Raw genomic sequence first — 25,755 nt, 5'->3', positions numbered from 1 at the left:
AAAACCCAAGAGTTGAAAACGTGTGGAATGCGTCAAAGATTAGTTACTTTACTGCCAGTGAACCTAAATGAACACACACAAGGTCCATCTGCTCTTCTTGTGCAAACTCGATTACCAGAATATCTTCAGTAGTTATTTGGCGTAAATTCGGAATTCATTGGAAAAGAGTTAAGACATTGTATTGGTTCAGAATGAAGTCCTCCTCTCTGTCTACAACTCTTTCCAACCTGAGGCATCTCGTGAGGCCCCCTGGCTGGATTAACGTTTCAGGTTCGTGCCCCTACCCCCTCTACCCGCTCCAGATTCCGTTACTCGCTTGTTCTCGTAGCTATTACTACAGTGCCTGCTCCTCATACCACCTTCTAGCGTCGGGCCCCACAGTGTCACTTTCTTCGATGTCAGTTTCTCTGGCAATGCACCCTGTTTATTCGCCTGCTTCTGTCCCATTGGTGGGTGTGTCTTTCTCACCAAGGAGTTGTCTGTCTTCCATGTGGTTCTTCCTCGTAAAATGAGGCCTTTATCCTCCATAGGTTACAGGAGTCATTGTTGTCTCTCTTTTTTCTGTCAAAGTTAGAAATGGTTGCGCAGGTTCCCCACCCCTGAGTAAAACAACTGGGGGAGGTTGGCAAGCTGTTATTGGGGAGCAAAAAGTGTTGTTTTGAGGAGTGTCTAACCGTTCATCCTCCGCATCCAATGATAGGTAGATAAGTTTAGGATTACATCTGAGGAATCCAAAACCAGTTCTGCTTGCACACAATTTAGATTAGTCGTTTTCTTCGACCTCCCTGTCAGGTTTTTTTCACCTTGTCTTTTTTGGCTTTAGGGTCTGTGTTTTCTCCCTCAAAGGAAGTTAATTATTTCCCCAGGAAACTGCTAGAGTCGTTTGACCTAATCCTTGGAGTTAATTTCTTATATTTAGATTGACCAGTCATTTGAAGCTTGCTAGGCTTCTTTTGGCCAAAAAGGGGAAAGAAATGTGTTGTTAATGACACCTTGTTCACACGTGTGTCTAGTGGTATCTTGGCCAGGTGGGGAGAAGGTATTTTGTCCGACGTAGCTATCCCAAGGTCCTCCCCTGGGATCCAAGTTCCTCTGGATCTGGCCATCAGGCGTGATGATTTTAACACAGCAATGCTTTCTTGAACTGCACTATTAACTATGCTCCTACTCTCCAAGGGTCTTGTTATAATAGTGATTGCTCTTCAAGCCGCTCTGGCTGAGGGGGATTTGAGGGGGACTTGGAGTGGTCTTATTTGTTCTTTCCTCATCAACGTCATCTCCTAGGCACTGGCCATCACCGGCACCATTCCTAGCCATGATGAAACCTTCAATGAAAATCGTCTTTGAATGTAGGAAAGCAAGGGTAGCTTTGGGGCAACACGTTTGGAAGCAAGACAATGCAGTAAAACCCAGGTTCGAATCCCGAACGCAGGCTTAGAAACCCCTCGCTGGTATTAAGCGCATTTTAAATCTACAATATGATAAAATAGCATTGCTCTTAATGTTGTTTGATTTTTTAAGGTGTCATTGATACTTTCATATAGTTTCATGAAAGGCGCCATTGTGATGGTAACTACTCACAGCTGACTAAATGGGTCATGTTGGCCTTTTTCCCTTTGTGAAGTCTATTCTCTTTCTCGGTTTTTATTTGTTTGTTTGTTTCTGGAGTGGCACGCCTCAAATTGTGGGACTAAAATAGCAGAGGACAATCTTATAGATAAAGCTGGGAAATTACCACGACCCCTTTCCCGCATTTTTCCTTCCATTTCCACCTGCCATTGCCCAAGCTCAAAAGGCAGATAACTAGATGGCTCAATCTCTGGGGCGAGGCCGCCCGGTTCAACACTGTTTAGCCTGGTGTCGGTCTCAGCACACTCGGCACTCGGCCTGTCATCATGTAGGCCCCGTACATCTAAGGCATCACAGAACTCCTTCATATTGATACTGATAATGTATTTGTATCGCGCTCATACACGCGTTTCAGAGCGCGACGAGGCAAAGGAGGGGAAACAGGGCAGGACAAAAACAACAATCTTACTAGGCCGAGTAAAAGTGAGAACGTGCAAGTGCAAGGGAGAGGAAAGTGCAGGGGGAGGGGATAAGTGGAAAGTGCTAAGCAAGGGATAAAACAACAACAACTGGTAGTGCATCCATCAGGGGGGCAAGTGCATGGTTTAACACGCAGACAAGGGTTGTCTGAAAAGTGCAAGTAAGGGGACTGTAGTGTTACAGATACAGATCCAAGTGCAGGGTTGCAAGGAGGCAGTGCAGGTGAGTGGATGGGTCGGCATGGACTTGGGCCGAGGTCAGAGAGTGACCATGTGCACGGTACCGAGGCAGATAGATTAACAGGGGAGAGGAAGAGCGAAGGCAGAAGAAAGAGGAAGGTCTTGAGGTGCTTCCGGAACCAGAGTTGGTTCTCCTTAAGTTTTAGAGTGGCAGGGAGGCTGTTCCAGAGGGAGGCCCCAGCCGAGGAAAGAGATCTACCCCCAACTTATTTGATCATTTTCCTCAAACTGTCAATCTCTTGTTTTTGTGGAGTAGCTCAGTAGTTCTTGATGGTTCCACATCACCAGAGATCGCTACCTTGCAAATAGAGTCAGCTTTTTCCTTAGAGACTACCATGGGATGTAGTGACCGGGCCTCAGAGATACTGAGCAGGATGTTCTAGGTCTATAGTTGTTACGACTCTTGGATGAGTGTCTTCTTCTGTTGTACCCTCCAGTATTTCAGTGTCTCTCAGTTCTTTTGCGACGACGACTGCACAGTCCCCTTCTCTTTGATTGTTTTTTCTCCAATCAAGAGTGGTACTTTTTCCTCTGCCACCTCTCACCCCCAGATTACAGCCCGGTATGTTCTTTCCTTCCCTGATAAACAGGCTCCCCTCTGCCTCAATTTTAACTACGGGGCTTGCTTCTTTTAAAACTCAATGTTTTGCTTTTCTAGTGTGATATTTCTCATTAATACCTCAGTGAATGGGAACCTTTTTCCACACTCACCTAATCTTTCACTCTTTTATGGGTGTCATTTTTAAGACTCTCCATAGTGTCTTTTTAAAGTTATCATGTCTAACAACCTATTGGCTATAAGTGCCTGTTGTTGCTGGGTTGCCCTAGGGGCTCCCCATTTAACTGTTTTGTGCTAACCTTGAGTGAACTACAGTTCCCAAGGGTAGAAGGATCTTTGGATCCCTTTTACATTTTATTCTGTGAAGCCAACACACCCCACCTTATGTGGAGTGCTGGGGAGATACACTGTATCCCCTTTCACATTAAAACTGTAACAATTCTGTTACAGTGACAATCTTACCTTTAATGGCTGGTGGCAGCGATACCTTTTACTAATTTGGTGCACCTTTACCGCGGGCTGTGATCACAGCGACAGTAAAGGCACCTAAGGGTGTTCATTTTACCAAAATGGCCCCTGTCTTCTTTTTCTGCCATTTTAATGTTTGTTGCCGGTTCAATTTCCTTCCCCTGACATCCAGGGTCAGATATTCCTTTGTGTGAGTTTTGTCTTTAGCGGGGGTCCCCTGCACCCACCCTGGCTCCAGTCAGTCTCTAAGCACAGGAAGTGGGGGAGGAGTCCAAAACTTCCCCATCCTTTGTCTTACGCCTTGCTTCAACTGGGACAAATCCCAGTGGGGGGCTGGCTGTCCTGATTGGACAACCAGACACCCCTTTCTTGTAAAATGCAGGGAGAGAATGCAGAGGTTGTGCTGTAGTTCCTGATAAATACTGGAAACCTGGAATCTGAAGTCATGTCGACCACTGCAACATAAAATCAAAGAAGATGACAAAGCAAAAACGGCAGAGATGATTTCCAGCAACCGGAGAGCCTGCTGTGTAACCCGAGCCTGCTGCAGCCCTTCATTCCAATAAGCCTGGGGTCTCCGAAAATAATGACCCGACCCCAGAGCCTGATGAAACCCACTAAACTCAAGAATTTCTGCATTTTGAGCCATCCAACAGGTTGCTGCGCCCTTGCATTCTTGCAATACCCCAATACCCTGGGACCTCCAGCCACTGTGTGGTGCACCGTCTTCCGAATTCCGAATCTCACTGAAACTTTCGTGGGCATCTTAATGTATCTCGAGAGACACAAATTCAGTCCAAAAAGTCCCCTCACAAGAGTGCTGGACCTTTTAAACGACAAGAATTCCACCGCGATTTTCTGCCTTCTTCTGTGCTCCTTGAAAAGGTGCCAAATCCACAGAACACCATTCAGTCATGAGAATCTTGCCTAGAGCCTTCTTCATCGATCCCTGCTGCAAAGTCCCTTCTGAGGTCTTGTGTTCAGTCTCCAGGACAAGGAATCCACTGACCGGGTATTTGGCTGCAGTGTCTGAAGTTCTCCTGCTGCAATCTCTTCTTCATTACTGAGGTACTGTGTTGGCTTGGGTATATACTTACCTTAAGCCTGTTGGGATTTCTCTGTAGCTTTGGGGTGTTTTCTGTGATTGGGAGGTCCCTCATCCAGCACACCCAGTCCCACTGCTAGAATCCTGCTGGGGTGTCTTCTGTGAAGCCCCTGGACCCTCTTCTAACCCTAGAAGTAAAGTAGTAAAGTATTCACCTGTTTGCCAGTTTTCCTAAGGAACTCTGACTTTTGCTAATAAAGAACTTATTCTAACACTGCCTGTTGGTCACTAGTCCTAGTGACCCCCCTTCTACCACTGAGAACACTCATGCTCTAAGGGAAAGACTTTGAAGGGATTGGGACTTCTGCCTAGAAAAGAAATCAAGTGTTTTACTTACTTGTAAAAAGTTGGTGGGTAACTGTAATTCTAAGAGTGAACAGTTACAAAAGTTCTTACTGATCTTGAATGTGTGATGCACTATTCCTAAGTATGGTTAACATCTTTTCTTCCTTAGCCACTGTTTTACCAGTCTAAAAGAAAGTAGATGTGAAGGTATTTTACTCTCCTGTGATTAGGTCATGCCTCTTTACAAAAGTAATGCGTTAGTAACACCAGATTACCCCTGTGGGGTAATTGTATGAGTGTCCTCCAACTGTTGGAATCACCAGGTTAGTCACCAGGTTAGTCCTGTTAGGATAACTGTATGAGTGTCCCCCAACTGGGTCTTGCTTTCCCTGACTTGCTGCTAGCCTGTCCTTAATAAGTCTACCTTAGGTTGTTACCTACCTGGAATAACTATTCAGTAAAGTGTGACATTTGGTTTTACTTTCCCCTTCATTGTGAAGTTAAAGTAGGTGGGTTTTACTTACCTTGTGTTAGCTGTGTGCCATCCAAAACAAGTTACCAGAATTATTGCTTACCTCAATCTGGGGTTCCATGATTTCAAAAGCATCTGTAATTGTATATTACATCCTTAGGTTTTACTCACCTGGTATAACTGTGTGTTATGACAAAAGTGGTTATAGGTTTTTACTGCACATAGTATAAGTGTTTCACTATTCAAACAAAATATATTGGGCCTCATTAGGACCCTGGCGGAGTGGGTTTCCGCCAGCGCTAATCGCGGCGGACCCGTCCGCCGTACTACGAGTTCCCTTAGCGCCATGGAGGTTTTCTCCGCCTGGTTTTACCGGGCGGAGAAAACCATGGCGCTAAGGGACCTCGTTGTTAATTACGCCGCCGTACTTTACGGCGGCGTAATTAACTCCTTCCCCACTCCCATTATACCCTATGGGGCAAGAATGGGAATGGGGAAGGGTAAAATGGGGATTGGGGATTTACCGCTCCGCCAAGGTCGGCATGGGGTGGTAAATCCGCCAACCCCCATGGCGCTATCGGCGGCTTTCCGCCATGCTCCGCGGTGCATTTAGCACCGCGGATTCCGCCAGGGTCGTAATGAGGGCCATTGTCCAGTTGACTGTTCATGTGATTTGTTCCAAGAGTCACTGTTCAACTGGAAGGGCCTACTGCCCTTGTATTACTGAATGTAATCTGAAAGTAACCATTGTTTTTTTACTCCCAAAGAATAGGCTTGGCCTATACTAAATGTGTATAACAAGGTTTTGACTTTCCTAGCACTACTGTTATGTGTTCCAAATAAGGTCTATACTTGGGTCTGTGGATTTCAAGTATAGTGTTGTGTTTTTATACTGTGATTTCTTATATTGTTTTAGTACTTACTTACCCCTAGATTTATCTGGGCCTACCTGTATTTAAATAATTTAAATAAATCCTTTATTTTTACAATACATAGGCCCTCATTAAAACCCTTAACCCTTAACGCCTGATTCACACTTTAACGCCTGCGTTTTGCAGGCGTTAAAGTCCAAGGCGCTAAGCGACCTTGGTGCTAATTACGGCACCGTAATTTACGGTGCCGTAATTAGCGCCTTCCCCATCCCCATTATGCCCTATGGGGCAAAAATGGGAATGGGGAAGGGCAAATGGTAAATGGGGAATTACCGCCCCACTCACCTTGGAATAATAGCACCATGGTCCACCGCCTGACTTGTAATGAGGGCCATAATGTTTCAGTGTTTCTTTGGATCATTTGTATTACAATTTCACTTGTACTGTGTCTACTGCCCTCTCTCCCTCCTAAGATAAGCCTGGCTGCTCTGTCTACGCTACCCTATACTCAGGTTGTACACCCTTATACTAAGAGTGGAGTCTTTTACTGCCTCAGTTAAATGGTTTTACTAAGCCCTTAGTTGGACTTCAGAAAAACTGTCCTAACAGTTAGCTGTAAGCAAACAACGTTCTTTTTTTATTTTAGCGTTAAAAGCGATAGCACCATTCATGGCCATCTGTCGGAACCCTCAATTCCCACCGGGACTAGAATGCAGGGCCTTTGAGAAATGGGAAGCAGCAGAGTGCAAAATAATTGGGGAAATGTTCCAAGACAAAGAAATAAGATAATTTAAAGAATGTAAAAACATGTGGAACCTGACAGAAGCGGACAGGTATAAATACGAGCAGCTCAGACATTGGCTGGCAACAGCTGAGATTACCCAAGCGGCCACAAGGGATTTAAATCCATTCAAAAAGTACATACTAACCAACTCTAGAACTAAGAAATTAGTCTCCTCACTCTATAACTTTATCAACACACATGACAAAGAAATAAAATGGGCATACATGAAAAGATGGGAGAGAACACTTGGGGAAGACATTCCTACACAGCAGTGGATGGAGCCGTGGGCTGGCATCCCAAAACTCACCCGAGCAGTGCAGATCAGGGAAATGTGGTTGAAAATAGTTGCCCAATGGCACTACACACCAGAGAGGCTCAGCACTATGTATCCTGAGACGTCCGGCCGCGGCTGGAGGGGGTGCATAGAAGCAGGCACGTGGAAACATATCTGGTGGGACTGCAAGGGGGTCAAAGGTTTCTGGACGGAAGTGAAAAAGGAAATGAGAAAGATGTTCCCAGAGGTGGAACAGCTGGGGGAGAAAGTGTGGTTATGCAGAATGAAAGACCAACAGGCCAAGAACTTAAGTAAGGCACATTGGAGGAGCTTTATGGGCCTGATCATCGTGGCATGGGTGACAGTCGCCCAAAACTGGAAAAAGCAAGACCCACCGCTGATATATACATGGCTGCAAAAGGTCTGGTCACAAATGACCATGGAAAAGATCAGACATCACATACAGGCCTCGAATGAATCCTTCACGAAGGAATGGGGGGGGGTTGGATTATTTACAGACTATATGGAACAATGGTGCCCGCACAATATCAGATTAACGGACATATACAGACTTTCCTGAGACCTAATGCAATATGGACCAGTTCTTCCAGGGGGAAGGGTGAGGGAGGGGGAGTCATGTGGGTTGTTATTCCGTTAAATTGCGCTTTGCTTATTTGTGAAAACAATAAAAACATGTTTTTTAAAAAAAAGTAGCAATTTTGAAGGGTTGACACTGTTGAGGGGATGCCTCGCCTCCCACAGGACGACATGCAATATATTGACAGTCTTCTGAACCTGTGGGGGCTCAGGGGTAGCGGGTGAGGCCTGTAAATCCATGCTGCACCCTCTTCCACATCCTGCCCCTACTCCCTGTTTCTCTTAAACCAAAAGAAAAACAGGTGTTAGCGCGCTTTGCAGTGTCTTTAGCGGGATAGAACCGTGGTCCACGGGTTCCTAAAGCTCCCAAGGCTGATTCCCGACCGCCTTCTTGTTCGATGTTTTCATCAGCCCAGTGACGGGAGAAGGGGCTTTCGATGTCTCCCGATTGCCGGTCGATTCCGGTGGCATAACCACGTTTCCTCTCGGTGGGACGGTCTCCACTACACTTGGGTCCCTCCCAGGGGAGTCCCGTCCTCGTCAAGAGCTTGCCCCACACCCACTACCACTGAGCAGTCCACGGTACTCGTGGCCACCGAATCAGCAGCACAGGCCGCGTCCATCAGTGTCACAAAGTGAAGCGGACATAAGGACTTCCAGTGTGCGCTGCATCCTGCTCTCCACCTAGAACTCAGAGCACGCTGCTCGTGCACCCTTCGGCTAACACGCATCATATAGTTCGAGCTCACTACCGAGTATTCCTAGTGTGACGCACTTCATATATAACAGTTCCTGTTATCGCACAGCTTGGCGCTCCGCAATATTAACCACAATATCTCAACGAACCTGCTAGTACACGCTCGAGGTGTCGCACCATGGCTGTAGCCCATGACCATAACCTGCCCTGTAGCTTGTCAAACGTACAGGCAACCACCTACAGCCATCTCATTGAACATATGATGCCTTAACTACTGCCCTGCATGGCAGGCACCTGCACCCAGTTTGGCAATGGCCTTGCCCGACTTTGGTTTCACTGGCACCACCCTCTCCCCTGCCCAACTCCCTTTTTACTGAAAACTTCCCCCTTCCCATCTGCAGTAACTTGGCACTGCAACACCACCACAATCTTCCTGCCTATAGAAATACTAGGCCACAAACACCCAACCAAACTCATGGGGAACCCTCCAATTAGCAACCCCGCAAGCCTTCCAAGGACCAACACTCCATGCCTAGGATTAGCACGTTACGAGCACCTCAGCTCAAGAACACTAGTAATCTTACTCTCCACCACCCGCCCCAGTCTGGGGACTACAAGGGGATCCAGACTATCCACACGGACTGGTCCTCATCACCCCTGCCAGTTTAACGTGAACCTATCACACCTCACCCCTCCCTGCACCATTTCTCACCCCACAAAACTGCCTCACCCTAGCGCGCGCCCTCAGACTATCAAAACTGGATTATTGCAATATCCTCCTTCTAGGCACCACAAATACTAACCTGGCCAAATTATAAATGTTAGCATTAACAAGGCCTTAAGGGCTGCCTATGGACTAACAAGAAGAGCCCATATCTCTCACATTAGGAGAGAAGCCCACTGGCTCCCCATCCAAGCCAGAATCCCATTCAAGGCCCTTATCATCACACATCAATGTATCACCATGGATGCCCCTGCATACCTCAATAACAGTGTCACCCAAAAAAGGTCAACCAGATCCCTCAGATCGAGCTCTAGCACACACCTATTCGTCCTAAGGTTGAAGAGCGGCAGGGCTGGGGGTGGCAGCTTTCCAGTTGCTACACCCAAGATTTGGTACGCCCTCCCATGTACATTAGAAATGAGCCCTCTCACCAGCACTACAAGAGCCTTATCAAAACATGGCTATTCAACAAATTCTAATCAGCATCACTAGAGCCTGAAATGCGTCTCCTGACCTGTGTGACTGTTGCTAACTAATTATGCTACTAATCCTGCCTGTAACCAGACATACTCTCCTAAGTAACCTGCGCTATGATATATAAATAAGGGGGATGATAGAAGAGGGGAGGAGGGGATAGAAGCAACACCAACTGAGGCCGTCTGCACTGATTCTCTACGTTCCTTGCAGTATTAGTGGTACTCTAGGGTCCGCCAGCTCAACCACCTCTGCTACCGGTACTGCTTCTGGGGATAGGCGAGAGCTTCTGAGGGTTCTGACCCACTGCTCCTGGTCTCTCCACTGACTTCCTACACTCTCACTGCCTCAGCCACTCGCCTGTTTGGCCTCTGTCGGGTGACTGGCGAGTGACTGGATTCAGCGCTGGACTCTCCGCGCAGGCCTTCCGCACTGTCAGTTAACAGTTATAGTTTCTCTTAAAGGAACAGCAGCAGCAGTAGAAAGAGACTTCTTGCAGAAGAGAAATTATCAGAAGCTACTAAGGAAGAAACGTGAGGAAGGGGTGTGGGAGAATGAAAGACTTGTCCATTGGTCAGAGAGTAAAATAATACAATAATTGAGGCCAGAGAAACATTTTAGAGTGAGAAAAGAAAGACTGATGCTTGTGTAAGACTCAACAATGAGGCAATTCAATGTGAGTTCAATTCAGGATCATGGGCGTTGTCTAGAACTCTGGGGTCAAGGATCGAATTTACATCCCGAAGTGCAACCTTCATTGTGTATTTGGTGCTTGCACACACCCGGACACAGACTCTACATACAAACAGAAAAGAAATGAGCCAACATCCCTGCAAAGTCCCGGCACAGCAGAGAGAGTTAATGCACCCTCAAAACTTTCTTTGAGAGGAAGACTGCACAAACCAACCAACTCAAAGCAAAAGCCTCCCCTCCAAACAAAAAGGAGCCGAGGGAGTTCCATCTCCTACAGAACTCGCTCACTGGTGACTCCTCCCAAATCCGTGATGGGCCCACGCTCAGTGGGACTAAAGGCCTCGCCCTGGCGATACATGTTAAGAGCCAGAGGTAGAAAGATGCGGAAGGGACTTCATGGTGATATTCTGGTGCGATGCAAAACACTAACAATAATAACACAATAATGAAAAGAATAACATTTAATGGCAGCATAGACCTAACAGTGTAAAGAAATGCATATAACGAAGCAATTAAAAAGGAATGTAAGAAAACTTATTCTTTTTGGATTTGTTTTATTTTTTCATTTACTTGAAAGCTGTCTTCTGCATTATGTGTTGCCTGGTATTCAGATCTGACCTACAGAGGATAATATAACACTTCGGAATGAAGATACAGCCCAGAAGTCCAGCACCTGAAGACAAGATGGTGAAAATCTCCACGGCCACCATGTACTTCCCCTGCGTGCTCAGGTAAGCCGGGATGAAGGAGATCCAGACGGCCAGGAACACAAGCATACTGAAGGTCAGGAACTTGGCCTCGTTAAAGCTCTGGGGCAAATTCCGGGCATGAAAAGCAACCACAAAGCTGACGGTGGCCAACAATCCCAGATACCCCAACATCAAGTAGAAGAAGAGAACAGAGCCCTCGTCACACTGGAGGATGGTGGTGTCCCCCATCTGTATCTTCACTGGGAATGGGGGGTCAAGAAGCAGCCAGGCCGTGCATATGACGATTGGAAACAATGAACATAGAAAGACCACCCCATAAGGCAGTCTGGGGCCCAGCCATCTCGAAGAGCGCATGCTGGGGTCCCGGGCATTGAACGCTATAATCACAGTGATGGTCTTTGCCAGAACAGTGGAGATGCTGATGGCAAAGCAGATGCCAAAGGAGTTTTGCCGGATCATGCAGGTCACCCTCAGGGGATGGCCAATGAAGGTGTAGGAGGAGAGGAAGCAGAGCATGAGGGCGATGAGGAGCAGGTAGCTCAGTCCTCGGTTGTTTGCTTTGACGATTGGTGTGTCCTGGTACCTCCTGAAGACCCAGAGAACAGACAGAGCGCTTAGGAAGAGGAGGCCGGCCAGGCATGATACAGCTGCACCCAATGCATCGTGGAGGCTCAGGAACTGAAGAGTTGTTGGATTGCATTGGTTCTGTCCTTTATTTGGCCAGGAGTTTTCAGGACAATTCCAGCAGTCAGATGAATCTACAAAGGAAAGAAAGACCTTCATTAGCGCGCAGGCATGAGATTCACACTAATTTACAGTCAGCCACACAGGAGGACTTGAATTGTAATTAACTCCTATGGCGGCCGGCATAAACCGCTCGTAAAGAGCACGTTCTTGGCTTCTTGCGCCTTCCCAGGGTTCACCTCACTTCTCTCTATTCACAATAAACTCCCTGATAAATAATTCCACCTACCTCTCCCAAGGCATGCTGCCTCACAGGCCCCCTCCTCTCCTGCTGTCTGCCCCTCCCCAGCCCTCTAGACCACCATGGAACTGAAAGAGAGGCTTTCTCCTGGAGCTCGACTGTCATTCCCAGACTGGACATCTTGTTTCTAGTTCATTTTTTGTTTCAAAAATGGGCCACGTGCTCCCTGCAGCCTGGGCCTAGCACCCTAGCTGTTACTGGGGGGCTAATAGCAGTAGAGTTCATGGGGCAGGATGTACCTTCCGGTACTTTACCCTGGGAGCAAAAGGCATCACCAGCCAGTACATCTTACACATTTGTATTAAGTATTAATTCTTTAGCTCCTCCTGTGCAGTCAACACACTTGAGGGGCTTGCTGACTCCATGCTATAGGTGGCGGCCCTTGGGATTGGTCAGGGAAGCTATAGAGGAAATTCATTTATTTTATTCCAGAAGTCACAGTGAAGCATCACCAGTGGCTGAGTGTGGGCTGCCTGCATGCTCAGAAGACCATTTCAAATTCTTGAATTCCCGGACCTGGCAGAGGCAGGAGACATGGAGCACAGGCAGGGCTCTCATCTGGAGATAAAGAGAAGAGCGCAGCTTCACTGCAGATCACCCGGTTACTCAAGATCAAGATCAAGGTCAAGGTGGGAAATCAAACCATCAAAGTGCTCTACATAGAATATACAATTATTATCTCGCTTATTGACCTCGACAGGAGGAAGGGCCGAGCTGGCCATGCCAGGATTCGAACCTGCAACCTGCAGAACCCATACATTAGTGCTCAACATGCTGAGCAAACTCTCCGGCTAAGTAGTCAATTTATTTGTCAGGTGCAAAAAGACGGCAAGGCTACTTGCAAAAATGATGGAAAGAACAAATTGTAAAGGAAATGAACATTGATAAAAGAGAGATTAAGGAATGAACTGGGGATTAGTTGAAAGGGATAGGAGAACTACCTACTCCTGCATGTATACGAGGGTATTATATGCCTTTAATCATCTGGAAGACTATGACCACCCCAGAATAACCAGCTGCCTTGCCTGGTTCCCAGCTCCAGTCTGAAGTATGGGGAGGCAGAAGGTGAATGGAAGTCGCCTGGTCTGGTCCCCAGCTCCAGTTTGAAGTATGGGGATGTAGAAGGTGAATGGAAGCTGTCTGGTTTGGTCCCCAGCTCCACTCTGAAGTATGGGGATGAAGAAGGTGAATGGAAGCTGCCTTGCCTGGCCCCAGCTCCAGTCTGAAGTATGGGGATGAAGAAGGTGAATGGAAGCTGCCTGGCCTAGTCCCCAGCTCCAGGCTGAAGTATGGGGCGGCAGAAGGTGAATGCAAGCTGCCTTGCCTGGTCCCCAGCTCCAGTCTGAAGTATGGGGATGAAGAAGGTGAATGGAAGCTGCCTGGCCTGGTCCCCAGCTCCAGTCCGAAGTATGGGGGGTCAGAAGGTGAATGGAAACTGCCTAGTCTGGTCCCCATCTTCAGTCTGAAGTATGGGGAGAAAGAAGGTGAATGGAAACGGCCTTGCCTGGTCCCCAGCTCCAGTCTGAAGTATGAGGAGGCAGAAGGAGAATGGAAACTGCCTTGCCTGGTCCCCAGCTCCAGTCTGAAGTATGGGGAGTCAGAAGGTGAATGGAAACTGCCTTGCCTGGGCCCCAGCTCCTGTCTGAAGTATGGGGAGGCAGAAGGTGAATGGAAGCTGCCTGGTCTGGTCCCCAGCTCCAGTCTGAAGTATGGGGAAGCAGAAGGATAATGGAAGCTGCCTGGTCTGGTCCCCAGCTCCAGTCTGAAGTATGGGGAAGAAGAAGGTGAATGGAAGTTTCCTGGTCTGGTCCCCAGCTCCAGTCTGAAGTATGGGGATGAATAAGGTGAATGGAAGCTGCCTGGTCTGGTCCCCAGCTCCAGTTAGAAGTATGGGGAGTCAGAAGGTGAATGGAAACTGCCTTGACTGGTCCCCAGCTCCAGTCCGAAGTATGGGGAGTCAGAAGGTGAATGGAAACTGCCTTGCCTGGTCCCCAGCTCCAGTCTGAAGTATGGGGAGGAAGAAGGTGAATGGAAGCTGCCTGGTCTGGTCCCCAGCTCCAGGCTGAAGTATGGGGAGGAAGAAGGAGAATGGAAACTGCCTTGCCTGGTCCCCAGCTCCAGTCGAAGTATGGGGAGGCAGAAGGTGAATGGAAACTGCCTTGCCTGGTCCCCAGCTCCAGTCCGAAGTATGGGGGGTCAGAAGGTGAATGTAAGCTGCCTGGTCTGGTCCCCAGCTCTAGTCTGAAGTATGGGGATGAAGAAGGTGAATGGAAGTTGCCTGGTCTGGTCCCCAGCTCCAGTCTGAAGTATGGGGAGGAAGAAGGTGAATGGAAGCTGCCTGGTCTGGTCCCCAGCTCCAGTCTGAAGTAAGGGGATGAAGAAGGTGAATGGAAGTTGCCTGGTCTGGTCCCCAGCTCCAGTCTGAAGTATGGGGAGGAAGAAGGTGAATGGAAGCTGCCTGGTCTGGTCCCCAGCTCCAGTCTGAATTATTGGGATGAAGAAGGTGAATGGAAGCTGCCTTGCCTGGTCTCCAGCTCCAGTCTGAAGTATGGGGAGGAAGAAGGTGAATGGAAGCTGCCTGGTCTGGTCCCCAGCTCCAGTCTGAATTATGGGGAAGAAGAAGGTGAATGGAAGCTGCCTGGTCTGGTCCCCAGCTCCAGTCTGAAGTATGGGGAAGCAGAAGGTGAATGGAAACTGCCTGGTCTGGTCCCCAGCTCCAGTTAGAAGTATGGGGAGTCAAAAGGTGAATGGAAACTGCCCTGCCTGGTCCCCAGCTCCAGTCTGAAGTATGGGGAGGCAGAAGGTGAATGTAAGCTGCCTGGTCTGGTCCCCAGCTCCAGTCTGAAGTATGGGGATGAAGAAGGTGAATGGAAGTTGCCTGGTCTGGTCCCCAGCTCCATTCTGAAGTATGGGGAGGCAGAAGGTGAATGTAAGCTGCCTGGTCTGGTCCCCAGCTCCAGTATGAAGTATGGGGAGGAAGAAGGTGAATGTAAGCTGCCTGGTCTGGTCCCCAGCTCCAGTCTGAAGTATGGGGATGAAGAAGGTGAATGGAAGTTGCCTGGTCTGGTCCCCAGCTCCAGTCTGAAGTATGGGGAGGAAGAAGGTGAATGGAAGCTGCCTGGTTTAGTCCCCAGCTCCAGTCTGAAGTATGGTGAGGAAGAAGGTGAATGGAAGCTGCCTGGTTTAGTCCCCAGCTCCAGTCTGAAGTATGGGGAGGCAGAAGAAAATGGAAGCTGCCTGGTCTGGTCTCCAGCTCCAGGCTGAAGTATGGGGATGAAGAAGGTGAATGGAAGCTGCCTGGTCTGGTCCCCAGATCCAGTCTGAAGTATGGGGAGTCAGAAGGTGAATGGAAGCTGCCTGGTCTGGTCCCCAGCTCCAGTCTGAAGTATGGGGATGAAGAAGGTGAATGGAAGCTGCCTGGTCTGGTCCCCAGCTCCAGTCTGAAGTATGGGGAGTCAGAAGGAGAATGGAAACTGCGTTGCCTGGTCCCCAGCTCCAGTCTGAAGTATGGGGAGTCAGAAGGTGAATGGAAACTGCCTTGCCTGGTCCCCAGCTCCAGTCTGAAGTATGGGGGGTCAGAAGGTGAATGGAAACTGCCTTGCCTGGTCCCCAGCTCCAGTCTGAAGTATGGGGAGGCAGAAGGTGAATGGAAGCTGCCTGGTCTGGTCCCCAGCTCCAGTCTGAAGTATAGGGATGAAGAAGGTGAATGGAAGCTGCCTGGTCTGGTCCCCAGCTCCAGTCTTAAGTATGGGGAAGAAGAAGGTGAATGGAAGCTGCATGGTCTGGTCCCCAGCTCCGTCTGAAGTATTGGGAGGCAGAAGGTGAGTGGAGGCTGCCTGGTCCGGTCCCCAGCTCCAGTCTGAATTATGGGGAGGAAGAAGGTGAATGGAAGCTGCCTGGTCCGGTCCCCAGCTCCAGTCTGAAGTATTGGGAGGCAGAAGGTGAATGGAAGCTGCCTGGTCTGGTCCCCAGCTCCAGTCTTAAGTATGGGGAAGAAGAAGGTGAATGGAAGCTGCCTGGTATGGTCCCCAGCTCCAGTCTGAAGTATTGGGAGGCAGAAGGTGAATGGAAGCTGCCTGGTCTGGTCCCCAGCTCCAGTCTGAAGTATTGGGAGGAAGAAGGTGAATGGAAGCTGCCTGGTCTGGTCCCCAGCTCCAGTCTGAAGTATGGGGAGGAAGAAGGAGAATGGAAGCTGCCTGGTCTGGTCCCCAGCTCCAGTCTGAAGTATGGGGAGGAAGAAGGTGAATGGAAGCTGCCTGGTCTGGTCACCAGCTCCAGTCTGAAGTATGGGGATGAAGAAGGTGAATGGAAACTGCCTGGTCTGGTCCCCAGCTCCAGTCTGAAGTATGGGGAGGAAGAAGGTGAATGGAAACTGCCTGGTCTGGTCCCCAGCTCCAGTCTGAAGTATGGGAAGGAAGAAGGTGAATGGAAACTGCCTGGTCTGGTCCCCAGCTCCAGTCTGAAGTATTGGGAGGCAGAAGGTGAATGGAAGCTGCCTGGTCTGGTCCCCAGCTCCAGTCTGAAGTATGGGGAGGCAGAAGGTGAATGGAAGCTGCCTGGCCTGGTCCCCAGCTCCAGTCTGAAGTATGGGGATGAAGAAGGTGAATGGAAGCTGCCTGGTCTGGTCCCCAGCTCCAGTCTGAATTATGGGGAAGAAGAAGGTGAATGGAAGCTGCCTGGTCTGGTCCCCAGCTCCAGTCTGAAGTATGGGGAGGCAGAAGGTGAATGGAAGCTGCCTGGTTTGGTCCCCAGCTCCAGTCTGAAGTATAGGGAGGCAGAAGGTGAATGGAAGCTGCCTGGTCCGGTCCCCAGCTCCAGTCTGAAGTATTGGGAGGCAGAAGGTGAATGGAAGCTGCCTGGTCTGGTCCCCAGCTCCAGTCTTAAGTATGGGGAAGAAGAAGGTGAATGGAAGCTGCCTGGTCTGGTCCCCAGCTCCAGTCTGAAGTATTGGGAGGCAGAAGGTGAATGGAAGCTGCCTGGTCTGGTCCCCAGCTCCAGTCTGAAGTATGGGGAGGAAGAAGGAGAATGGAAGCTGCCTGGTCTGGTCCCCAGCTCCAGTCTGAAGTATGGGGATGAAGAAAGTGAATGGAAGCTGCCTGGTCTGGTCCCCAGCTCCAGTCTGAAGTATGGGGAGGAAGAAGGTGAATGGAAACTGCCTGGTCTGGTCCCCAGCTCCAGTCTGAAGTATTGGGAGGAAGAAGGTGAATGGAAACTGCCTGGTCTGGTCCCCAGCTCCAGTCTGAAGTATTGGGAGGCGGAAGGTGAATGGAAACTGCCTGGTCTGGTTCCCAGCTCCAGTCTGAAGTATGGGGAGGCAGAAGGTGAATGGAAGCTACCTGGTCTGGTCCCCAGCTCCAGTCTGAAGTATGGGGAGGCAGAAGGTGAATGGAAGCTGCCTGGCCTGGTCCCCAGCTCCAGTCTGAAGTATGGGGATGAAGAAGGTGAATGGAAGGTGCCTGGTCTGGTCCCCAGCTCCAGTTTGAATTATGGGGAAGAAGAAGGTGAATGGAAGCTGCCTGGTCTGGTCCCCAGCTCCAGTCTGAAGTATGGGGAGGCAGAAGGTGAATGGAAGCTGCCTGGTTTGGTCCCCAGCTCCAGTCTGAAGTATGGGGAGGCAGAAGGTGAATGGAAGCTGCCTGGTGGTCCGGTCCCCAGCTCCAGTCTTAAGTATGGGGAGGCAGAAGGTGAATGGAAGCTGCCTGGTCCGATCCCCATCTCCAGTCTGAAGTATGGGGATGAAGAAGGTGAATGGAAGCTGCCTGGTCTGGTCCCCAGCTCCAGTGTGAAGTATGGGGAGGGAGGCAGAAGGTGAATGGAGGCTGCCTGGTCTGATCCCCAGCTCCAGTCTGAAGTATGGGGATGAAGAAGGTGAATGGAAGCTGCCTGGTCTGGTCCCCAGCTCCAGTCTGAAGTATGGGGAGGCACAAGGTGAATGGAAGCTGCCTGGTCTGGTCCCCAGCTCCAGTCTGAAGTATGGGGAGGCAGAAGGTGAATGGAAGCTGCCTGGTCTGGTCCCCAGCTCCAGTCTGAAGTATGGTGAGGCAGAAGGTGAATGGAAGCTGCCTGGTCTGGTCCCCAGCTCCAGTCTGAAGTATGCGGAGGCAGAAGGTGAATGGAAGCTGTCTGGTCTGGTCCCCAGCTCCAGTCTGAAGTATGGGGAGGAAGACAGTGAATGGAAACTGCCTTGCCTGGGCCCCAGCTCCTGTCTGAAGTATGGGGAGGCAGAAGGTGAATGGAAGCTGCCTGGTCTGGTCCCCAGCTCCAGTCTGAAGTATGGGGAGGCAGAAGGTGAATGGAAGCTGCCTGGTCTGGTCCCCAGCTCCAGTCGAAGTATGGGGAGGCAGAAGGTGAATGGAAACTGCCTTGCCTGGTCCCCAGCTCCAGTCCGAAGTATTGGGAGGCAGAAGGTGAATGGAAGCTGCCTGGTCTGGTCCCCAGCTCCAGTCTGAAGTATGGGGATTAAGAAGGTGAATGGAAGCTGCCTGGTCTGGTCCCCAGCTCCAGTCTTAAGTATGGGGAAGAAGAAGGTGAATGGAAGCTGCCTGGTCTGGTCCCCAGCTCCAGTCTGAAGTATTGGGAGGCAGAAGGTGAGTGGAGGCTGCCTGGTCCGGTCCCCAGCTCCAGTCTGAATTATGGGGAGGAAGAAGGTGAATGGAAGCTGCCTGGTCTGGTCCCCAGCTCCAGTCTGAAGTATTGGGAGGCAGAAGGTGAATGGAAGCTGCCTGGTCTGGTCCCCAGCTCCAGTCTTAAGTATGGGGAAGAAGAAGGTGAATGGAAGCTGCCTGGTCTGGTCCCCAGCTCCAGTCTGAAGTATTGGGAGGCAGAAGGTAAATGGAAGCTGCCTGGTCTGGTCCCCAGCTCCAGTCTGAAGTATGGGGAGGAAGAAGGAGAATGGAAGCTGCCTGGTCTGGTCCCCAGCTCCAGTCTGAAGTATGGGGATGAAGAAAGTGAATGGAAGCTGCCTGGTCTGGTCCCCAGCTCCAGTCTGAAGTATTGGGAGGCAGAAGGTGAATGGAAGCTGCCTGGTCTGGTCCCCAGCTCCAGTCTTAAGTATGGGGAAGAAGAAGGTGAATAGAAGCTGCCTGGTCTGGTCCCCAGCTCCAGTCTGAAGTATTGGGAGGCAGAAGGTGAATGGAAGCTGCCTGGTCTGGTCCCCAGCTCCAGTCTGAAGTATGGGGAGGAAGAAGGAGAATGGAAGCTGCCTGGTCTGGTCCCCAGCTCCAGTCTGAAGTATGGGGATGAAGAAAGTGAATGGAAGCTGCCTGGTCTGGTCCCCAGCTCCAGTCTGAAGTATGGGGATGAAGAAGGTGAATGGAAACTGCCTGGTCTGGTCCCCAGCTCCAGTCTGAAGTATGGGGAGGAAGAAGGTGAATGGAAACTGCCTGGTCTGGTCCCCAGCTCCAGTCTGAAGTATTGGGAGGAAGAAGGTGAATGGAAACTGCCTGGTCTGGTCCCCAGCTCCAGTCTGAAGTATTGGGAGGCAGAAGGTGAATGGAAGCTGCCTGGTCTGGTCCCCAGCTCCAGTCTGAAGTATGGGGAGGCAGAAGGTGAATGGAAGCTGCCTGGTCTGGTCCCCGGCTCCAGTCTGAAGTATGGGGAGGCAGAAGGTGAATGGAAGCTGTCTGGCCTGGTCCCCAGCTCCAGTCTGAAGTATGGGGATGAGGAAGGTGAATGGAAGCTGCCTGGTCTGGTCCCCAGCTCCAGTCTGAATTATGGGGAAGAAGAAGGTGAATGGAAGCTGCCTGGTCTGGTCCCCAGCTCCAGTCTGAAGTATGGGGAGGCAGAAGGTGAATGGAAGCTGCCTGGTTTGGTCCCCAGCTCCAGTCTGAAGTATGGGGAGGCAGAAGGTGAATGGAAGCTGCCTGGTCCGGTCCCCAGCTCCAGTCTTAAGTATGGGGAGGCAGAAGATGAATGGAAGCTGCCTGGTCTGATCCCCATCTCCAGTCTGAAGTATGGGGATGAAGAACGTGAATGGAAGCTGCCTGGTCTGGTCCCCAGCTCCAGTGTGAAGTATGGGGAGGGAGGCAGAAGGTGAATGGAGGCTGCCTGGTCTGATCCCCAGCTCCAGTCTGAAGTATGGGGATGAAGAAGGTGAATGGAAGCTGCCTGGTCTGGTCCCCAGCTCCAGTCTGAAGTATGGGGAGGCAGAAGGTGAATGGAAGCTGCCTGTTCTGGTCCCCAGCTCCATTCTGAAGTATGGGGAGGCAGAAGGTGAATGGAAGCTGCCTGGTCTGGTCCCCAGCTCCAGTCTGAAGTATGGTGAGGCAGAAGGTGAATGGAAGCTGCCTGGTCTGGTCCCCAGCTCCAGTCTGAAGTATGGGGAGGCAGAAGGTGAATGGAAGCTGTCTGGTCTGGTCCCCAGCTCCAGTCTGAAGTATGGGGAGGAAGACAGTGAATGGAAACTGCCTTGCCTGGGCCCCAGCTCCTGTCTGAAGTATGGGGAGGCAGAAGGTGAATGGAAGCTGCCTGGTCTGGTCCCCAGCTCCAGTCTGAAGTATGGGGAGGCAGAAGGTGAATGGAAGCTGCCTGGTCTGGTCCCCAGCTCCAGTCTGAAGTATGGGGAGGCAGAAGGTGAATGGAAGCTGCCTGGTCTGGTCCCCAGCTCCAGTCTGAAGTATGGGGAGGCAGAAGGTGAATGGAAGCTGTCTGGTCTGGTCCGCTGCTCCAGTCTGAAGTATGGGGCGGCAGAAGGTGAATGGAAGCTGCCTGGCCTGGTCCACTGCTCCACTCTGAAGTATGGGGAGTCAGAAGGTGAATGGAAGCTGCCTGGTCTGGTCCCCAGCTCCAGTCTGAAGTAACGGGAGGAAGAAGGTTTATGGAAGCTGCCTGGTCTGGTCCCCAGCTCCAGTCTGAAGTATGGGGAGTCAGAAGGTGAATGGAAGCTGTCTGGTCTTGTCCGCTGCTCCAGTCTGAAGTATGGGGCGGCGGAAGGTGAATGGAAGCTGCCTGACCTGGTCCACTGCTCCACTCTGAAGTATGGGGAGTCAGAAGGTGAATGGAAGCTGCCTGGTCTGGTCCCCAGCTCCAGTCTGAAGTAACGGGAGGAAGAAGGTTAATGGAAGCTGCCTGGTCTGGTCCCCAGCTCCAGTCTGAAGTAACGGGAGGAAGAAGGTTAATGGAAGCTGCCTGGTCTGGTCCCCAGCTCCAGTCTGAAGTATGGGGAAGAAGAAGGTGAAAGGAAGCTGCCTGGTCTGGTCCCCAGCTCCAGTCTGAAGTATAGGGGAGAAGGTTTATGGAAGCTGCCTGGTCTGGTCCCCAGCTCCAGTCTGAAGTATGGGGAGGCAGAAGGTGAATGGAAGCTGCCTGGCCTGGTCCCCAGCTCCAGTCTGAAGTATGGGGAGGAAGGTGAATGGAAGCTGCCTGGTCTGGTCCCCAGCTCCAGTCTGAAGTATGGGGAGGCAGAAGGTGAATGGAAGCTGCCTGGTCCGGTCCCCAGCTCCAGTCTGAAGTATGGGGAGGCAGAAGGTGAATGGAAGCTGCCTGGTCTGGTCCCCAGCTCCAGTCTGAAGTAACGGGAGGAAGAAGGAGAATGGAAGCTGCCTGGTCCGGTCCCAAGCTCCAGTCTTAAGTATGGGGAGGCAGAAGGTGAATGGAAGCTGCCTGGTCTGGTCCCCAGCTCCAGTCTGAAGCATAGGGGAGAAGGTTTATGGAAGCTGCCTGGTCTGGTCCCCAGCTCCAGTCTGAAGTATGGGGAGGCAGAAGGTGAATGGAAGCTGCCTGGCCTGGTCCCCAGCTCCAGTCTGAAGTATGGGGAGGAAGGTGAATGGAAGCTGCCTTGTTTGGACCCCAGCTCCAGTCTGAAGTATGGGGAGGAAGGTGAATGGAAGCTGCCTGGTCTGGTCCCCAGCTCCAGTCTGAAGTATGGGGAGGCAGAAGGTGAATGGAGGCTGCCTGGTCTGCTCCCCAGCTCCAGTCTGAAGTATGGGGCGGCAGAAGGTGAATGGAAGCTGCCTGGTCTGGTCCCCAGCTCCAGTCTGAAGTTTGGGGAGGAAGAAGGTGAATGGAAGCTGCCTGGTCTGGTCCCCAGCTCCAGTCTGAAGTAACGGGAGGAAGAAGGAGAATGGAAGCTGCCTGGTCCGGTCCCAAGCTCCAGTCTTAAGTATAGGGGAGAAGGTTTATGGAAGCTGCCTGGTCTGGTCCCCAGCTCCAGTCTGAAGTATGGGGAGGCAGAAGGTGAATGGAAGCTGCCTGGTCTGGTCCCCAGCTCCAGTCTGAAGTATAGGGGAGAAGGTTTATGGAAGCTGCCTGGTCTGGTCCCCAGCTCCAGTCTGAAGTATGGGGAGGCAGAAGGTGAATGGAAGCTGCCTGGCCTGGTCCCCAGCTCCAGTCTGAAATATGGGGAGGCAGAAGGTGAATGGAAGCTGCCTGGTCTGGTCCCCAGCTCCAGTTAGAAGTATGGGGAGTCAAAAGGTGAATGGAAACTGCCTTGCCTGGTCCCCAGCTCCAGTCCGAAGTATGGGGGGTCAGAAGGTGAATGGAAACTGCCTTGCCTGGTCCCCAGCTCCAGTCTGAAGTATGGGGGGTCAGAAGGTGAATGGAGGCTGCCTGGTCTGCTCCCCAGCTCCAGTCTGAAGTATGGGGAGGCAGAAGGTGAATGGAGGCTGCCTGGTCTGCTCCCCAGCTCCAGTCTGAAGTATGGGGAGGCAGAAGGTGAATGGAAGCTGCCTGGTCTGGTCCCCAGCTCCAGTCTGAAGTATAGGGGAGAAGGTTTATGGAAGCTGCCTGGTCTGGTCCCCAGCTCCAGTCTGAAGTATGGGGAGGAAGGTGAATGGAAGCTGCCTTGTTTGGTCCCCAGCTCCAGTCTGAAGTATGGGGAGGAAGGTGAATGGAAGCTGCCTGGTCTGGTCCCCAGCTCCAGTCTGAAGTATGGGGAGGCAGAAGGTGAATGGAGGCTGCCTGGTCTGCTCCCCAGCTCCAGTCTGAAGTATGGGGAGGCAGAAGGTGAATGGAAGCTGCCTGGCCTGGACCCCTGCTCCAGTCTGAAGTATGGGGAGGCAGAAGGTGAATGGAAGCTGCCTGGTCTGGTCCCCAGCTCCAGTCTGAAGTATGGGGAGGCAGAAGGTGAATGGAAGCTGCCTGGCCTGGACCCCTGCTCCAGTCTGAAGTATGGGGAAGAAGAAGGTGAATGGAAGCTGCCTAGCCTGGTCCCCAGCTCCAGTCTGAAGTATGGGGATGAAGAAGGTGAATGGAAGCTGCCTGGCCTGGTCCCCAGCTCCAGTCTGAAGTATGGGGAAGAAGAAGGTGAATGGAAGCTGACTGGACTAGTCCCGAGTCCTTAGGGTTAGTAACGACATGAGGATTTAGTTTAGATTGGTTGGAGGGCACGTTAGGTAGGAACTACACACTTGGTAACGATAAACATGAAAGTTATGGTGTATAATAACGTAGTATCTGATTGTGTGATGTACTGAGTAGGGGAGTCTTCAGGTGTGAGACACCTTCAAAACCGCAGGTTCGGATAACCCAGCTCTCACACCTAGCACAAAGCCCAATAACCTAGGTTGTTACAGCACCATTGGTGTTCCCTATGCCAAATGCTATACCCCACCGCACACAAGTGACAAAGTCTCTATCAACTCAACAGCTAGCTAGCAGCAACACCCATCTTCTACAACATCAACCAAAGGACCCAAAAGAAAGACAAAAAGAGAAAAAAAACACATCTGAGACAGAAAGGAAATACCTGCAAACAACCGAACTGTGAGGGTATACTACCCCTGGTACAACAGGCATAACCAAAAGGACCACAAGATAAACAGCAAAAACCAAATCGGAAACAAAAAGAAAATATCAGTAAATAACCAAATCAAGAGGACCTACAAGCCCTGATTCAACAACCACAAACCTACTAAATTAATAGATCCCAAAGAATCACAATATCTCATGACACAGAACGGGAAGATGCTAGAGAAAACTCGAAGAAAGAATAAACCAATTGGAACTACACTGTGGCACCCCACCAATAAACGCAGACACGCCAAGGCAGCACACACCTACAAGCATGACATAAAATAGAACAAACTCCAAGAGAAGGGGAAAATCTTTATGCCTAACACTATACCTCTGGGCAGACCTCAAACCGGAACACTTCACAACCACTAATGATTCTAGATGCTCCAGCAAGATAACAAGACCGCACTGGAAAAGACCAGAAACACCCAGAAGGAATAAAATGGGAAACAACACCCTCACTCCATACATCACCAAAATGCTAGGGCACCTACAACAACTGCATTGAGATACAGAGGAGGACCCAGAAGAGGTGGAGAACAATCCAATACAAAACCTAGCAGATCTACTCAATGAAGAAACAGACTCTACTGAGCACAACGCACATCACGAGAAAAACACAGACAACTGCCAACAAGACCACCATTTGGAGAAACCTGAAACAAAATAAAACACTGCTGTAAAAATACACTTCAATCTAATCAAGACTAGATCAATGTCCAAACATGCTAAAGAGAACTACAATCAACTCTACAATGGTGGAATAGATATCTTATTTGTCACAGAGACCTGATTAGATGACAATTACAAAGTCACATTATTCAGCTGTCTACCCAACAACTTCAAATGCACACAGGTAAACAGAAAAGGAAAAAGAGGAGGACTTGCAATAGCCTACAAAGAACACCTGAAAATAAAAACAGACGACCCGCTAAATATCAGAAACTGTTAATCACTTATCCTTCAACTGACTGCTAACACAAAAACAAACCTCACATTCATACTCATCTGTAGACCACCGACCTACGACACAACCTTTATAAACATATTCTTATAAGCCATTTTTTATTGCGCATTTATTAGGTGCTTATACAGTAAGACAATTCTGTTTCAAAGTGCTCACAGGGCAACAGGGAGGGAACACGAGATTGGAAAACAATGAATAAAGTTGAAGATAAAGACCATCCTACTATGCCTTGTGAGTATGCAGAATATGCAAGTGCAGCAAGCAAGAGGGGAAGTGGGAGTGAGGCTAAGTGCTGGAATGTCCGTGCTCTTGGGTGAGCAGCAGATGAAGTGCATAGTAAGGTAAGTGATATGTGGCCTAGGGCCGCATTAGGTAGAAAGTGCAGCCCTTCAGGATTCAGGCTGGTGGGTGCGGAGGCAAGTGCTGAGTGGTAGACAGAGGCTGGGGTGATTGGGTATGGGATGCCAGGTCTCCGAGGGATGCATAAGGGCTCTGGACACCAATAACAGTGATTTCGAGATTAGCAGAGGAGGGACGAAGGGAAGGAGGAGGTGAAGATGAAAGTCCTGCTCAAGATGGAGAGGGAGGGCCAGGTGATCAGCCACCGGCCCTCTGTTTAGGGAAATGCTTTACACACAGAACGTTGGTACCAGAGGACCACAGAGGTCTAGCAAGAGAGTATTTAGTAAGAGAAAGTTGCAAATAGCAAGGCCGTAGACAGCTTTGTGGATGATGCAGAGGGATTTGAATTTAATCTGTGCCGCAACCGGGAGACAGTGTTTAGGGCAGGAGAGATGCAGTCCTTGAGCCTAAGGCCAAGAATAAATCATGCTGCCCTATTCTGGATTTGCTGCAGGGGTCATAAGGTGGAAGAAGGTAGATTCAGGAGAAGGATACTGCAGTAGTTAAGCCTAGAAAGAACCAGGGCTCGGGTAACATTGAGCTTCTGGGGTGAAGTGAGAACAGGGTGAATTCCTTTGAGAAGGAAGAGTTGAAAGTGGGACTTCTTGGCAATGTCCTGAATATGAGGGAGGATGGAGAGAGAGAAGTTGAAGATTACTCCAAGGTTTC

General features: G+C 50.3%; 1 protein-coding gene across 1 annotated transcript in view; it reads right to left on the bottom strand.

The window, feature by feature from the left end:
- Positions 1-10,848: 10,848 nt before the first annotated feature.
- Positions 10,849-25,755, bottom strand: part of LOC138481607 (vomeronasal type-2 receptor 26-like) — a 48,097-nt gene continuing 33,190 nt past the window's right edge. The window contains exon 3 of the mRNA XM_069613804.1: positions 10,849-11,760. Coding sequence (XP_069469905.1) covers positions 10,859-11,760 — 902 coding nt within the window. The 3' untranslated portion in view covers positions 10,849-10,858. The remainder of the gene's footprint in view (positions 11,761-25,755) is intronic.

This window comes from Ambystoma mexicanum, chromosome 5p (assembly GCF_040938575.1).
Source record: "Ambystoma mexicanum isolate Mex_15411 chromosome 5p, UKY_AmexF1_1, whole genome shotgun sequence".
NCBI lineage: Eukaryota > Metazoa > Chordata > Amphibia > Caudata > Ambystomatidae > Ambystoma > Ambystoma mexicanum.
The sequence above is the reverse complement of the archived record's forward strand: the minus strand, read 5'-3'. Positions and strand labels throughout refer to the sequence as shown.